Here is a 17,226-nt window from a genome sequence, read left to right on the forward strand (position 1 = left end):
CTTAACCTAACTGGCTAGCTCTAATGTTAACGTCCATTAGCTTGTATAAAAACCTGAAGAGCAGAGGGAGAGGAGAGGAAGAGGAGAAGGAGAGATCCGGGCACAGGGGGGCCCATCTTAGATTATTTTGTCCGGGCCCCGGCAAGACTGTCAGCTGGCCTGACTGTATGTGTGTCTTTTACATCAACCTGCAGAGACTAAAGATGCAAATTAGCCACTGGCTATAATCTAGCATATTTACATGAAAATGTTATTATTAATATGTACTGTCGGTGGTTCTTTTCCTCTAAAAATAAAATACAAATACTTATGGGTGAGCGTGGTAAGAGGAGGTGTGAGATTGGGTGGTTTTTCAAGAGCCTCCCTAGAGCCTACTGCACCCTAATGCGGCCCCTGCGCCCTCTGGTCCATCTATGGAGTGTTACATCATTGGCACAGACTCCCACCTTCCCCAGTGATGACGCAGCCCGTGGAGAGTGTGTGAGGAGGAGGAGGAGGAGGAGGAGGAGGAGGAGAGAGGAGGAAGGCAGGGAGGGTGGGAGAGAGGGAGAGGGAGAGGGAGAGAGGGAGAGGGTGTCCCGTCTGCGCGGATCTCAGACAGACAGCAGGCAACAGCTGCAGCAGTAGGTTCGCGTTGGATTTCACTGCATTGCGATTTGAAATATCAGTCATTTCATCCACAAAACCCCACGCAGAGCAGCTCGACTAAGCAGCCAAATATCATTTGAAGAAAATGGTTGATCGCGAGCAGCTGGTGCAGAAAGCCAGGCTGGCTGAACAAGCTGAGAGGTATGATGATATGGCAGCTGCTATGAAATCGGTAAGTCCACTCAAAAGGAGATAGTAATTAAGATTTGTAAATGTGTGTGTGTGTGTGGTATCACGGCTCCATTTGCGTAAAGGCGCGTTGCGCAATTTCGACTTTGTGAGCTGTAAATCTGCGCTCACTCCCCCTCTGCACTAACAGCACTACAACTGAGAACTATTGTAAAATAATGACAATAATAATTAATGATGTCTTTATCTCACTGTCGCCAGTTAAAGATCAGCTCCCAGTCCCCTTTTTCAGGGCTTGAGTCCAAATCATCAGCTCTTTGGGCGGTGCCTTTCTGTCGCCTCTACCTTTCAATGCAAGGATATTGCAATGTAATGCATGCAGGCCTGACTTCATCTCTCATCTAATAAGAGCCTCGCATCACATTAATGCTCCTGCTCTGTTGCATTAACTGCCTTTTTTTCCTCCTCTTCCACCACCCCACCACCCCTCCCTCCATTATGCTGAATTTATAAGAACCTCTGCTGCTGGGAGCCATGTGAGGTTGCTCGGGAAAAGCAACTGCTGCCTCCTCCACCTCCTCCTCCTCCTCCTCCTCCTCAACCACCTCCTCTCTTTGTCAAATCAATTAACACGATAATAAGACTCCACAAATGTTCATTTTAATGCTACTAAACGAGGCTTCGGGGGCATCATCTTGAGCATGATTGCTTTGGAAAATGCTCCAATAAGAGCTGGCCCTTCCTTTAACACACATGCAGAAGGATCTCTCTCTCTAGAATATTCTTTGTCATACTGCAGTGTCATTTTGATCAGATTTGATCAGATTTTCTACCATTTGACGAGATTTCTCACGCACCAGTATGGCTCCATGTGTGAATGTGCAGTGCGTGTGTGTGTGTGTGTGTGCGCGTGTGTGTGTGTGTGTGTGTGTGTGTGTGTGTGTGTGTGTGTGTGTGTGTGTGTGTGTGTGTGTGTGTGTGTGTGTGTGTGTGTGTGTGTGTGTGTGTGTGTGTGTGTCAGGACAGATGTCCAGCAGTAATTTAAAAATCATTTTAGGGTAACGACCCTGGTTAAATAGTGCAATATGTGATGTGAAGAGGATGACAGGGCTGCCACACATTGTCTTTCTCATTTCTTATTGGCCAGTGCTCAGGAGGGAGCCTTTGTCTTCTTCTCCTCCCTCTCTCTCCTTCTCTCTCTCTCTGGGCTCTCTCTGAGCTCTTAAGACATTTTGCTACTGGATGCACCAGCATGTTAAAAAAAAAGAAGAAGAAGAAGAAAAAACCGCTGTGTCACAGCAGCTCTTACTGGAACCGGCAGCATCCCGAGCCCGCATTAGCTAGGCTGACCATATTTTGATTTTCAAAAAAGAGGACACTCGGCCCGGCCACGAGATAGCCTACTTAAATGATACTCGCAGTTTACTCAAAGTCAAAGATTCGTTATCATTTTAATATATTTAAAGTTTATATGTATGGATATAATATTCAGTTATATTACAAAATAATATCTCTCAAAGACGGAAATTCGGATAGGCTTCTCAGAAGTCACTCAACTTTTTTATTATGTCTAAAATAATAACAGTTACAGTCAGTACTCGAATTGTAAAAAAAAATCAGGGGGGATGGTGGATTTTATCATATGGGGACAGATCATTTGTGCTGATTACAAATAATATAATAAATTACAAATAATAGCAGTGACCAAAACACCTGCAGAAATACTGCAGGAATGACATAGCACCTTCTGTAAGCTTTAAATATCCACTGGGCTTACATCAAATACATCAAAACACAACAATAAAAAACACTTTTCTGAACTTATCAATATGACTCTGTCCTTCACAGGATAAGTAAAATGGATCACTGCAAAAACTCAAAATCTTAACAAGAATATTTGTCTTATTTCTAGTTAAAATGTCTTATTTTAGTTAAAAGAATCTCATTAGACTTAAAGACTTACAAGACTCATCACTGGAAAAAACATCAATTTTCACTTGTTTCAAGTAGGTTTTCACTTAAAATAAGTAGAAAAATCTGCCAGTGGAACAAGATTCTTTTGCTTGTAATGAGAAGATAAATCTTGTCCCACTGGCAGATTTTTCTACTTATTTCAAGTGAAAATGTACTTGAAACAGATGAAAATTGTCAAATAAGTTATTTTTCTGCTGTTATTTTTCTGGTGATGAGTCTAAATGTTGAAATAGCAGTAAAACCACCTCCGTAAACTGATTTATTTATTTATTTATGGTATTGATTTATGGTTCCGCGTTACACCAACGCAGAACCTACGCCGTATGGTACGCGGCGACGCGCACGTACGTTGGGCATCGCCGCGTACCATACGGCGTGGGCTCTGCGTCGATTTAGCGCAGGACCATAAATCAGGCTTTACGAGTGAACGTCTCATGAGGGCGCACACACAAACACACACACACACACAAAAGGAAAACCGGACATTATCATCAATTTATAAAACCCCCCCGGACGCCCCGGACAGGACGTAAAAAGAGGACATGTCCGGGGAAAAGAGGACGTTTGGTCAGCCTAGCATTAGCTCACACCCTGATTAAAATCTCTGCTCCATCGGAGGAACATTTTGTCTCATGTTCCTCGGGAGAGAAGTAGCGAGCTCTGGCGGATCGTGTGTCATCAAGGGTTTCTGGTTGCAGGAGGTGGGATGGTGTGTGAACAGGGAGGGATTCCTTTCCCTTTAAACAATCTGCCATGTCAGTGCGGTCCAGACTGGGCCCTCTTTTTTTTTTTTTTTTTTTTTGCAGGGGTGTGTATGCTCACTCTCTAATCAAAGGGAATCCCTTGCCATCGTGGCCAGAAGGGACTAATGGCAGGCTTTCACCTTCATGTTCCTCATGAAAAATGTATGTGGAGATGCAGCTGCTGGACTCAATGATCTTTCATTTAAGAAGTGACCAGCACATGTCTCCACAAACTGTGGTGACGCATTTACCGACAATGCAAAACCAAAAGATCCTTAGATGGGGTAGTTTGTGAGGGCAGAAATTATTTTCCAAATACCCTGAATAAAGTTCTTGACGGTTATATCGTTGTAATGTCTTTGTAATGTTTAGAAAGGTGCCAAGGAAGTACTTAAAATTACAACTCGACATTAAAATATGTGTTCCTTTTGCGTCCGTACATGTAGCAGCACTCCAGCTGGCACGTGTGAGCGTTGTGATCATTATATTTAGTGTTGGCCTATTTGTTCCCTTTATAAAAAAAAAAGCTAATGAGTCATTGGATCAATAGGAATGCAGCTCATTCGACTGTAAATGTCACACAGTTGTTCCCTGCAGTCAAACGGGGTCATTGGGTGTGTGAGAGTATTAGAGCAGGCATTGTGAAGGCCACTCCGTCTCTATAGGTGGAGCACCCCTCCCCATCCGCTCGTCATGACGTGGCTGGAGCCATCGCTGTGCTCCTCTGACTGAGCAGAGATGGAGAAATCAGAGGAGCAGCTCATGATATCGCACTAGCCCATCGATGAGGAAGCTTTTCACTTACGAAAAGTGACTAAATCTGCTTCACGTCTTGAGTGAGATGGCTTTTTCGAAGTTAAACAAGATTTGTCATCACGGTTATTGATCTGAGCACTTTTCCAATCAAAACCGTGAGTAATATAAGCTTTTTATAGCCCACGCAGCCTCTTTAATGACCATTCGGCTGTCATACCGATGCACCCATGTCTAAAATTAACGGTCCAGCTCAGAGTGATGTCACAGCGTGGGGCTTTAAACAGGTAAAAAGGTCAGTTTGAGCCTGAGAGAAGGTCACTGGGACACGTGAAACGCCGGTGCAGTGATGGTTTTCACTTACACTGCAGCTGCCTCTGAGTGCTCGTGGGAACATCTTAGCTGTCTTCAACCCCCCCCCCCCCCCCAACTAACTTCAATCATATTATTTCGCACTAACTGGCATTAGCTGTACACGTGGCAGCTGGATCTACTGACTCTAAATGAATGGATTGCCATGGAAACTGGATATTACACATTAGATGGGGAATATTGCTCATCTTCTGCTGTTTGACCAGATTATTTCATGAAATATGGATAATGCGCTGTCAAAATGAGTACAGAAACTAATTATTTTCTTTAACTAATGATCTCATCACTCTTTGATAATTTGACTTGTTTAGTTTAGTAACCCTCCAGATAAATGATGCTTTAAATATATTCTCACGGGACGATATTAGTTTATTGGAATCAGTGGAAGAGACTGGAAACAAAAAAGTGGTAGATGAAATGAAGGGATGCTGCAGTTGGTGTTTTTTTTGGAGTCTTAACCAAAAGATTTCTAGTTTCCCAAAAGGAAAAAAAATAAAATCCTTGTGAGAGTTTGTATGTTCTGTAGAAGCAATGTGGCGCTTGTGATTAAACAGTCTGGACTCTCCTTCTTCCAGGTCACAGAGCTGAATGAGGCCCTGTCCAACGAGGAGAGGAACCTCTTGTCCGTAGCCTACAAAAATGTGGTGGGCGCCCGGCGCTCCTCCTGGAGGGTGATCTCCAGCATCGAGCAGAAAACCTCCGCCGACGGCAACGAGAAGAAGATCGAGATGGTGAGGGCCTACCGGGAGAAGATCGAGAAGGAGCTGGAGGCGGTGTGCCAGGACGTGCTCAACCTCCTGGACAACTTCCTGATCAAGAACTGCAGCGAGACGCAGCACGAGAGCAAGGTGTTCTACCTGAAGATGAAAGGCGACTACTACCGGTACCTGGCCGAGGTGGCCACGGGGGAGAAGAGGGCCACGGTGGTGGAGTCGTCGGAGAAGGCCTACAACGAGGCTCACGAGATCAGCAAGGAGCACATGCAGCCCACCCACCCCATCCGCCTGGGCTTAGCTCTCAACTACTCTGTGTTTTACTACGAGATCCAGAACGCCCCGGAGCAGGCCTGTCATCTGGCCAAGACCGCCTTCGATGACGCCATCGCTGAGCTAGACACCCTCAACGAGGACTCCTACAAAGACTCCACTCTCATCATGCAGCTGCTCCGAGACAACTTGACACTGTGGACAAGTGACCAGCAGGATGACGAGGGAGGGGAGGGCAACAATTAAAGATAAACCACACGACGAAAAAAAAATTATGAAGGGCCGGTGGACTTTGGCAGCCGCTTTTGCCGATGATACTACCGCAGCAGCAGTTCTTTATTTTTCCATGTGTTTAAAGAAAAGAATCAAAAGAGAGGTGAAAGTGGAGGTTAAATCTTAGTTTAAATATATATATATAGAAATATATATACAGTTGAAAGGGGCCTCCGTCTTCTTGATTTTCTCTTTGACATTTGCCAAAACCACTGATATGTCAGTCAATCAGCCTGAAGTGGTTGTTGTTGGATTGAAATGGCGGCCTCACACTGGCATAGGAACTGATCTTGTTCTGTCAAGATAAGCTGCTTACTTAGGTTTTTGCGTGATAGGGATGCATTTGAGTCACTCGTGAGAGAAAATGCTTTAATGGGAATGCCTCACAAAACTAGTTTGCATTGGTTCCAGTTGTAGACCATATACGGGAGAGGGCCCTGAACGCCCCTCACGTTACACTCACACTAACAAAGAGAATGTTTTAAAGCAGTAAAGAAAAAAAAAAAGAAAAAAAATCCCCCAAATTTGACGAGATGAATTAGAGAGTAATTAAAAAGGAGACTAGGTAACGCACATTTTACTCCTTTCCCTCTGTCTTAAGCGTATTTGGCATCTTGCAGATAAGTCTGTCGTATGTCACTGGAACCATTGATTCTTTTGGAGGTGAAGATTACAAAAGGCAGAGACTTAAAATAAATAAATAAATAAAAAAATTACAAAAAAAAAGCAGCTTCAGAGTTTGTGGTTTACTTCTGTATTTGTTTTATTAAATGCACTTGCCTACTATACTGTTTCTTCAGTGTAAGATGATGACAACAATTATATCAATTATTCAATATTGTGCATGCTGGTGATGTATTTATATACAGTAGCTTGACTTTATTAACTTATACTGTTGGTGTTAAGTATTCATATGACTGAGAAAAACAGGCTTTGTCTGATGTTGATTTCTAACTTCTAATTTATTTCAATTTGTTTATGGTTTTTGATTTGCTCTACCAAAATGGTGATCGTAAAAATTGACCTGTAATGGGCGTTGCTATAGTGACATGCAAATATATGTATTTAATTTGTTAATTAAAGAAAAAAAAAAAAGACGAAGCTAAAAAAATATATATAACTCACCAGTGCTCACTTAATCTTACCAACTGGTGTTTGTCACATTGAAGTATGATTACGATATATTTTGTTCATTGAACAGTATTTAAGTACTTTTTTCTGTCATGCTATCCGGTTTTAATAATGGTGACGTTTCAAAGCTCAATGTTTCTGTTATGAAGTCACATACATGGACCATAATTTATTTCTGACAATACACCTTTATTTTGTTTGTTTTTATACCTTTTAGCTGTTCCTGAGTGACATAATATCTTGAATGTGAGTCATTATGTAGCAGTTGCACAAGAACCGAAATAATAGCTATGATAATAAAAAAGAACATGTCTAAATTATACGTGCACCATTTCCGTGGTGGTCCAGTGTATTGTTGTATTGTCACCCATGAGTTCATTTGCTATGAAGCGAAAAAAAAAACACAAAAAAACCCACTTCATAGACCGTTTTAAAGCTTCGTTTGGCGAGTGCTTTCTTTTAGTGCCTGTAACATTTACATGCATCATTTGCAAGTTAATCTTTAACAGTAAAAACAAGTGTATCCGCTCGTATTTTAAGTTCCTGGAAGCATGTGCCAGAGATGCAATCATTTCCCTTCAATGGTTCCTCACTTATACGTGTGTCTGCTTTCTGTACGGCACATAGATATGAATATTCAACACCAATGCGCACTAATAGAGTAAACATTTCAATAACGTTTGATTGGTTGGGTAATTCTCCTCTGCAGAACAAACTTTAAACACTACGAAGCTGCTAAAGAGCATAAAAAACTTCTGAATGGATTTATCGTCATCATGCTGCTACTTCTATAGATTACTAATATATTATGGATGGCAGTTTATTTTTCCAAACAGATGGTTGTTTGGAGGCTTTTATTTTACTTTATTTTAGATATGATGGCTTATGAGAGAAACCAAAAGCCTTAAGGTCAGTCCCACAACCTTACTCATGTATGCCAATTATGTCACCATCATGAGTCAACCATGAGCTCACAGTATGTCACAGCTGCTTTGATTTATTTTTAACATTGTGAAGAGTTGACAGTCTCCAAGGCTCGCCAAATAAACAGCATGAAAAGCCAATCAGAGCCTGTAGATGTTCCTTCTCTTTCATTTTCAAGTTTTGTCTGTAGCATTAGTGGAGGTTTTTATTGCTTTTACTGTTTGAATGTTTTTGAGAAAAAAAAACCCAACAAAACAACTCATGTCAGGAGACTTTCATTGCCAAGAGGGCACACATTGTGTTCCTTTATAAATGAATTTAATTTTGTTTTTTCTTATCTGTGGTTTGTGTTTTTTGTTTAAGTTTTCATTATTTTGGACGTTGGTCCTTTTTTTTTCTTTCTGTGTCACGATGACAAGCAGCTACAGTACAAATTATGAGGTAAAAAATACAAAGGATTTGGTTCGAACTTAGGAGCTGACCTTCTGGAAACTAGCAAAAGGGAGCGATAGATGAAAAAAAAAAAACATGTATGCTCTTTTGGTTGCCATCTGTTGCCCATTAAAAGTAATTTTGTTTATCGTTATCGTTTATCGTTATCATTCTATATTTTCATTTCTGTCTGTGATGCAGCCACGTAATGCCGTACTACAACCGACGGGGCTCCTTCCTCCTCATCCTCCAAAGTTTCAACATTTCTGCCCACAAGTTAAAACAGGAAGTCAGCATGACCTTACGTAACTCATTGAGGATCACGTAACTCTGCGTGTGGCGTGTGTGAGTGTTTGCATCCATATAGGTGGGTGTTGTATGTATAGCATGTGCCTGCACTGATGCATGTGTCGAGTGTCTGCGGGTGAATATGTGAGATGGAGTCTGCTGTAGCTGCAGTGCAGAGACGCTACCAGCTGACACAGCTTCCACAGAAAATCTTACACGCGGCTGTTTTAGGGCCGCCTCAATGATTGTCAACTAAATTAGAGTTTAGGTCAACGAGTATCTCTAAAATAGACGAGGAAATTTAAAATCACAGCAGAGAGGGGCTTCCATAAGATAATATCCGCCGTATCATAATCACTAAGTGTCGCCATTACTTCACCTGCTCGATATGTTATCTGGAATGGTTGAGCTTATCTGGGCTGATATGCAAAACTATTGTATTTAAATGTGGGAGTCACACCCCTGCGCTGAGTGATGAGCTGAAGTGACAGGCTGATGGTTCCCCCACCCTCAGACTGCAGCCTCTTGCTGCAGCTTGCTGCACTGAACCTTTCATGAGATGAAATTCTGTGCTTTGAAAGGTCCTCCACGCCAGCCAATAGCTGACAGGCTCACCCTCCACGACCACCAATCCCGTTCCTGTTGCTAGGGCTATAATAAGTATCCCACTATGAGCCCAGCTCCTTGCTGCACTGCTCAGACACCTATTGCATCCTGTAAAAAAAATAAAGAAAGCTCATCGCACACGATGAGGGATGAGGAATCAGAGACAACCTATCCTCACGCTGGGGCTTTAATGCATCGCAACACTTACAGGCGCATTGCCATGATGGTTATTGGGAAACTCTGGTGACATTATACAACCCAAAACACTCAGGGGCCCACTGATGGATGTGTAATTGAATCTCCAGCGGCTACTAATTGAATTCTGTGCTTTTCATGTCAAATTCGTTCGAATTAGAGCAAAGCTAAACAGATATATGTAATAGAGTTATACAGTTTATGCAGTTCACTGTATGTCAAACATACATATATATACAATTAATTCAGATTTTTTCATCGATGTAATCAACGTGCATCCAAGGAGAAAATGATTTTAAAAATGGTTTAATCTACAGGAAGTGGAAAGTTGTTTAGCTTTGCTTCTTTTCCATCTGTATAGTGAATACTCGATCAGATCCTCACATGAGGGAGGCCAGGATGACAACGCACAAATTATCCTTGAGGCATATGTCACCAGCAGCAAGTGCTCTCTAAATCACCTGGACTGAATTTGCGGTTAAGCGTCCGTGCACAGCCCAGTGAAATGAAAGAGCACATACGTCTGATGAAGCATTAAAATTAAATACTGGACGCTGTATATGTATTTCACTTCAGATAGTTTGGTTACTTTGGTGCATTTTGAATTTAATGAACTCTTATCAGCCAATGCTAGCAGCCATGTAGCTCCACAGGAGACGTGTGGGAGACTCATAACGCTGTCTGGCCGGTATAAAGTCCACTAACCGGCCCAGTCTGTGAAGGAACTGGTCATGTTCTGATCATTTTCAGTGCTCTAATATTAGTTCCTGCTAGCTCGCCTCTTGGAAAAGCTTTCCACCCAGCATATCTCCAAAGTCTGTAATCATTTCTGAATGACTCAGCAGAAAATGAAAAAGGCGAGGCTCATCCTGTAAATGTGCAGGTTGGATTCAGGTTTTTCTGATTGATTACATTCTTGGAGGCTTGTTGATGGACAGAGCCACACAACTCCTGCTGCAAGTAAGATATACGTTTGCAGCATATCAGTACATAATCAATGCTACATTTCCTTCATTCCCCATAATAAGGTAAAACTCTGACTGAATCAGAAAATGTCTGCAGCAGCTCAGAAATTGAGTTGAGATGCCGTTACACATTTTGAGTAAACATTGCAAACTTTCCTTTAAGAGATAGTAAATTAAATTGATCAATATTTTGCATGGGATGCATTTATACGAGACAGAGCACAGACGTGTGAGACTCAGCAACTGATCGTTGCATTTGTTTCCACTAAAATACACACTTGCTAGATCCACTGAGATGGGAAACATACTTGGTCTTTACTGCACAGTCCTAAACTTCCACTTTTAAATTGACCACTGAGGCTCTTGCTCTTGTTGATGGGTGATGCCGGGAGGAAATTATGTCATCTATGACATCATAAAGAGCTTATGAAGGAAGCTCTTTTACAACTGTGAAAACAAGTATTTTGTGCACAGTAACAGTTAAATATATATTTACCTTTTTGAGCCTTTGGTCACATTTGCAATGATATTCATCATAATAACATTGTAGATAAATCAAAAACACAGAAAAATAAAACATAGCCACTTTAAACACCACATGTTTTGCATGTCACATACTGAGTAAAAGTAAAACTCAGCCCCTAAGATTTTCACTACAAGATGAGGAAGGATGACATAAGAGAGCTGCCTCATGTTCTCTTCTGCTAATCTGTATGTTGCTTTCATTTCAATAAAAAAAAACCTTGATTAATCTCCTCTATTAAACCTTTGGTCACTATTGAGTATACTTCCAAATGTATGTGGCATCAACATTCAAAAGGTCATTCGTCATCTTCAAAAAAGCAGATTATGCTTAATTTGTGTCCTCCGTGTCCTATCCAGGTGACTGCAGTATCCCCAGCTGTGAGAATCTCTGCATGAATAGATGGGGAGCACTACCACTCATTCATTTCCTTTTTTTTCCCTTTTTCTTTTTTTTTTAATAAGAGACTTGCTGAAAGAGCCTGAAAACAAATCTCGTTCATGACAAGTAACCTGACAAGCCTCATTGCATCATCATGTAGTGACCTGATACCGTGTGCATTCACTAAAATCATCAAAAGTCATTGCTTGAATGGTCCTTTTTGGTAAATCTTGTGAAGATTTTAACAACTTACTTTTAGTAAATGAACAATTAGGTAATTGTATATTATTACAATTATAATACTTGTGCAAGAATAAATATTGCAATCTTACAGAGATTAAATGGCCAGTGGCCAGGTACACAAGCAATCACAGAAATGAAGCATGTGATGGAGGCAGAGCAACAGCCAGACAAATTTCAACAAAAGATAGCAAAAATGGTGTGCAGTGGAGAAGTAATGACAGTGAATGAGTGTTGTCAGTCTTGCAGTAAAAAAAATTAACAAACAACGTATTTATCCAAGTTGCAAGTTGCAATTCTGCAGCCATCTGGATGGTTTGGAATAGTTACCCGTGGACGGTCCTGTATCAGCCCGCCAACGTCCTATTTTAATTGGTTTGGTACGATCGGTACCAGTTTAAGCAGCTTAGAATGTGAGGAGTACCAGAGCCTTTGCAAAGTGAATGGGTAACGCTCCACCTATTCTAAGCCTACATATTTGCTACAGATTCTTTCGTCATTTTAGTTTGAATATTTCTATTTGAATAAAGCAAATGTGAGACCCTCACAAGTGGAGTAGTTTTATTATTTTTCTTGAAAATGTTATGCACTTAAGAGTTAAAAGTATTATTCTGTACATTTATTATTTTTCTTATTCAAATGGTTATTCAGCCAAATAATATTGGTAGTAATTCACTATAGATCACTAGGATGGGAAATGGAACCTTCCTGTGGTGCTGCGTGTTTCAGGTGCTCCCTCTATATGGGTCAGGGCATTTCCGTTTCCTCCTCAGAGGAGTTTTGGAACGCAACGCAAATGGTTCAGTGTTCTTACTGCCTGTGATCTTCACCTCTGTTTTTCAGAGACCGTTAACAGCGAGACACTGACCCAACAATTCAATATTGTGACGTGGTACCCGGCCCAGCTTGGGACCCGTTACACAAACATTGTAACGAGGTCAACTTGACCCTTGACATTATTATATCGGTTTAGAAAGTAACCTGAAATCTGTCGTCAATCTTCATCCAGAGCTTCACCAATACAGCAGTGGAGCCATTTGTCATTACATTTAAACAGGGGCGTCAATTGGGTAAGCCAAGGTATGGCAGCCGCCACACCTTGGCTTCAAGGGAAAATGTAAATGTTTGTTTTTTTAATACATTTATGGAATTACTCTGTGTCTATTTGTATTGATTATTCTATTACTTAATACATATAGAACAACTACAAATGCAAATCAGAACAACCTGATCGATTTCACTAGTTATTATACACTGCAAAAACTCAAAATCTTAACAAGAATATTTATCTTATTTCTAGTTAAAATGTCTAATTTTTAGTAAAAAAAAATCTCATTTCATTTAAGACAAGACTCAAAAACAACCATTTTCACCTGTTTCAAGTAGATTTTCACTTAAAATAAGTAGAAAATTCTGCCAATGGAACAAGATTGTTTTGCTTGTAATGAGAAGATAAATCTTGTCCCACTGGCAGATTTTTCTACTTATTTCAAGTGAAAATTTACTTGAAACAGGTGAACATGGTCAAATAACAAGTAATTTTTCTGGTGATGACTCTTGTTTTAAGTGTAATGAGATTTTTTGACTAAAAATTAGACATTTTAACTAGAAATAAGACAAATATTCCTTTTTTTGAGTTTTTGCAGTGAGTGAGACTGCATTTGAAAAAGTTCCAATTTTCGTGACCACACAGATCAGCTACATAGTAGACTTCTGTGATGAGTATTTGCTGGATGTGTTGATTGATACTCTAGTTAAGTTCTGTGACTCGTAACCTTGCCATACCTTAGCTTCCACTGAATTGACGCCACTGCATTTAAATAAAGATGCAATAGTATCAAATAAACACGGTGGATGATTCTCACTGAAGAATAAAATAACGTAAAGTGTTGTCGTGGTTTTCCTCAGTAAAGGCTTCTTCCACCACTGAAAATCTGCAATATAAAACAATGAAACTGAGACAACTGACTGACGCTGCAGGAAACGTTTGCTGTGTCCTGACTGGTGCAGGGGAGAACATTCTTCCTTACTGCTCAAACCACGAAGATGCAAAGATCCTGTTGTTCGCATTTAGGTCTGGTAAGAACAAGGGCGTTGTTCAAATCTTGCGAAAACATTTGAACCTAAGAGAACCAGTTAGGCTTTTCAGCAACATAGCTGATCCCAAGTACGCAGACAACCGATTCTTCACAGAGAAGCAGCGCCTCAAAAGACCTGTGACAAACATCAGAAGAGCAGCCACAAAAGCAGAGCACTCCAGCTGAGATAGGCTGAGCTGTGAAGCAGAAGAAAGCAGTCTGGTTTAGAGCGTTTTACTACTGGCACTAACAAGCCTTTGACCTCATGCAGATCACGCTCCCGGCAGCAGCTGATGAGCTATTCATCATCAACCAAACCATAAGGCTGTCATGGCTAGTTTTTTCGGGTGCCAGGGCAAAGCTGGGAGCTCTGCGGTCTGTCATCAGCAAGACAACATGCCAAACACTGACTCACAACAATTAACACTTTGCTGAAAGACAACTCGGAGGACGACTGATGATGCTCTGTGGTTGTTAAGGCCAGAAGCTGAGAAGTTGCAGCTCATGACCAATCGGTCATTATTAATGAAACCTTTGGATTACTGTTATATTGATTCACCGTCCCTCCGCGCCAGCGCCTGACACGATTACATTACTGTATATTTCTGAGCAGCTCCCTGCACCGACACTTTGAGCTTCAGAAGTTTATGATTCAACATAGTGTGATCTGCACCTCAAAGATGCAAAGAAGATAATAGCTGCAAGGCTCCAGAAATATCAACCCATTAGAGGCACGAAAGCAGAGAGAAAAAGAGAGATGGAGAATAGGAAGGGACTGAGAATAGAGACGGATCTATAAATAGTTTTCCCTGCAGCCTGAGAGTAGACAGTGAGTAGACCAGAGACATCAATGTGACAGCCTCGCCACTATAGACGCTGTGCCTCCGTATAGATCCTGAGAGTTCACGTCTCCAGTTAAAAGAGCCTGATTCATCAGTTTTACTGCCAGCCAAGCAAACCGATGCAACGGCATGAAATAACATGATTCCACTAATATTCGCTGTTTTCTTGAAGTTTATCCCACGATGATGCGACTATTGTTTCTTGCCGTGTTAAATTATGATAAGATGCAGAAGGCTGCTGACTCTCCCTGGCACAAAGACAGCTGATATGCATGACTGCTTCGAGATGAATTATTCAGACTAACTTTAACACTTTGTATAATTTATCAGAAAGTCCCACAACGTTCAGCCGAAGGTTTTAAAATGCTATTTTAGGGAGCACTTGTCCCAAAACATGCCAGGATACATTGCAACTCTCCATCTGGCTGCTGCACAATAAGCACTGCAGTCTTTTCAGTTTTGCTTCCCGGTTGCTTTTTCTTTCTTTTTTTCTTCTTCTTCTTTTTTAAACCCCAGATGTGATTATTCATAACTACAAAGAGTTGTGTGATGAACAGAAGTTTGTAAAAGGTGAGTCTAAAATAAATTCCTCCACCCTTCCTCCCCGCCCCGTTTCTCTCGGTTACATCACTCTGCATGTTCTTTCAGGGCCTCGCGTTACAGGACAACTGCAGCCGTCAAAAATAACACGCATGCACCGAAAATTCCTCGTTTCCTCATCGGTTTTTGATGTTTTTAACTCTTTAACGACCAAAGGAAGGTGGATGAACTTGTGCTCACTTCCTGCTGCACCTCTCTCTTTCAGTAATTATTTCAGATCCTGCAGGGCTGTGAGCTGTAGCCGAGCAGAGCGAGGATCCTCCAGCGATCTCATCGTCAGAGGAAGTGGCCCGTCTGACCTTTTTGTGTTAAACCATCTCACAGAAGGCTGATTGTGTAAGTGTCTGCGGCGAGGAAGCCAAAAAGCACATCAAATATGCAACCTTTTTCTTTTCAATTAGCACTTCTTGAAATAAACATGTCTTTCTATTTTCAGCATCTGTACCCCAGAAAAGCCATCGCTTCTGTCTACAACAAACGTCCAGCCGGTGCCAGCTGACGCCTCGCCTCGTTTGTGGGTCCGCCGCTAGATATCTGAGCTGGTGACTCATTATGTATGTGGGCACAGGGGATTCCCCACAGTGCAGGAAAGAATTGAGAGGGGAAAAAAACTGAAAAAAGCTGCTCTTACTTTGCAGCTTGGAGGGGATGTACAGTTCAACTGACAGCAGGGCAGTCGACTGAGACGTGGTGAATAACAGGAGCCGGTGACGAGGAGCTGGCTGAGACCGGAGAGGCTCAACACAGTTTTGTGGCTGTAACTGAGGGTTAACGGTTAAAGTAAGGGGTTGGTGTTTAGATAAACACTGAGGCTGAACTCGTTGGCTCTGAACGTGGAAACTGAAGGGAGTCTGGATGTGGGCGCGGACGCTGAAGCAAAGTTTCCTCTGACCACTGATGAAACAATGACACCACAGTTACAGCACCACAATAAAGGCTCTATTATGCATTTGAAAATACATTAGAGGAGAATAGAGGAGAAGAGAATAGAGCAGGATGTCACAGAGCTGTGGGAGTTAAAGAAAAAGAGCAGTCATACAGTGAAGTTACTACTCTGCATGAAAGCTGTATTGTGCTGTTGCATGGCAACTGTTTCCACAGAAATCTTTGCTCAGAAACACTCCTCTTTGAGCGTCACATAACTGCAGCGAGCTGAAAAATGAGCTGACTGCAGGAATATAAATGAAGCATTTTAGCTTGCAGGGGCTAAAGAAATGTCTTTACGGGGACGTAAAGACTAAATTGGTAACGTTTAGGTTTCACATGTTGTTGTATTTCACAATATAAACCTTTTTGTTCTGTCATTGTACTGTCACATGGACCTGCTCAGGGTACAGGTTATTTCTTCACTTTGTATATGAACAGTGATTATTAAAATATGAACTAAAAAGCACAGATCTGCCAGGACCGAGCTCCATCGGGGGTCCAGAGGAGCCTCAGCGAAGTCAGCTAAGCGTCCACTGGCCAGGGATCCAGGTGGCGCCTGGTTGGAGCTCTGGCAGGTCTCGTTTCAGCTCTCACAGTACCCGTTTCAAATGGCATTTTGGGAGTGACATCAGAAATGAGGAGAAGACAGATTCAGTCAGAACCTAGCACGCTAACATTAGTCAGGTTCCGTGCTTAGCATGAGCTAAGAAAGCTGAAATAGCTTGATTGTGGCGACTGATGAAAGGTGGGCCTGTTTCACCCATTTCACCATTTTTGGATTAACGAGAGTTGGGCAAACTCAGTTTCTGCTAATATGAAAATGTGCAGAGTGACGAAAAACAGGCTTAAAACAGACTCTTCAGAAAGCCTTTGCATGACATCACGGGGGTTTTCCAGTTCTTCTTATACAGTCTATGGTTTATGCTGTTGATGGAGAAATTCATAAATTAGTCTGCAGGTACTCTGCTTCAAAGACGTTTACTGGAACTATTTTGTTTGGCCTTCACTGAATATATTCCTTTTATTCCATTTAGTTAGCTGGAGAAATGTCATTAAAAATACTTTGTAATGAACATATTAAAAAAAACTAACATCAACGCAGCTTCTCTGTGTTCCGACTGGCATAGTTTCATTTATATTTTTCTACATACCGTTCCTGACACAACCGTCCACATTTATCCTGGTTTGGGACTCACCGTACGGGCTGGTTGTGTCC

General features: G+C 41.5%; 1 protein-coding gene across 1 annotated transcript; it reads left to right on the forward strand.

Annotated features, from left to right (window-relative positions):
• Nucleotides 1-559: 559 nt before the first annotated feature.
• On the forward strand, nt 560-7,329 carry ywhag2 (3-monooxygenase/tryptophan 5-monooxygenase activation protein, gamma polypeptide 2). Its single transcript, XM_061719641.1, has 2 exons — nt 560-820; nt 5,195-7,329. The coding sequence occupies exons 1-2, from the start codon at nt 734-736 to the stop codon at nt 5,849-5,851; spliced, it is 744 nt and encodes a 247-aa protein (XP_061575625.1). The 5' UTR covers nt 560-733; the 3' UTR covers nt 5,852-7,329.
• The last annotated feature ends 9,897 nt before the right edge of the window (nt 7,330-17,226 follow it).

Source organism: Cololabis saira, chromosome 4, assembly GCF_033807715.1.
Source record: "Cololabis saira isolate AMF1-May2022 chromosome 4, fColSai1.1, whole genome shotgun sequence".
In the NCBI taxonomy this organism is placed as follows: Eukaryota; Metazoa; Chordata; class Actinopteri; order Beloniformes; family Belonidae; genus Cololabis; species Cololabis saira.

What these genes read in the sequence shown, in the direction of transcription:
- ywhag2 (XM_061719641.1), top strand. Translation starts at nt 734, where the DNA reads ATGGTTGATCGCGAGCAGCTGGTGCAGAAAGCCAGGCTGGCTGAACAA. An exon ending in TGGCAGCTGCTATGAAATCG is followed by an intron (nt 821 to 5,194) that starts GTAAGTCCACTC and finishes TCCTTCTTCCAG; the next exon opens with GTCACAGAGCTGAATGAGGC.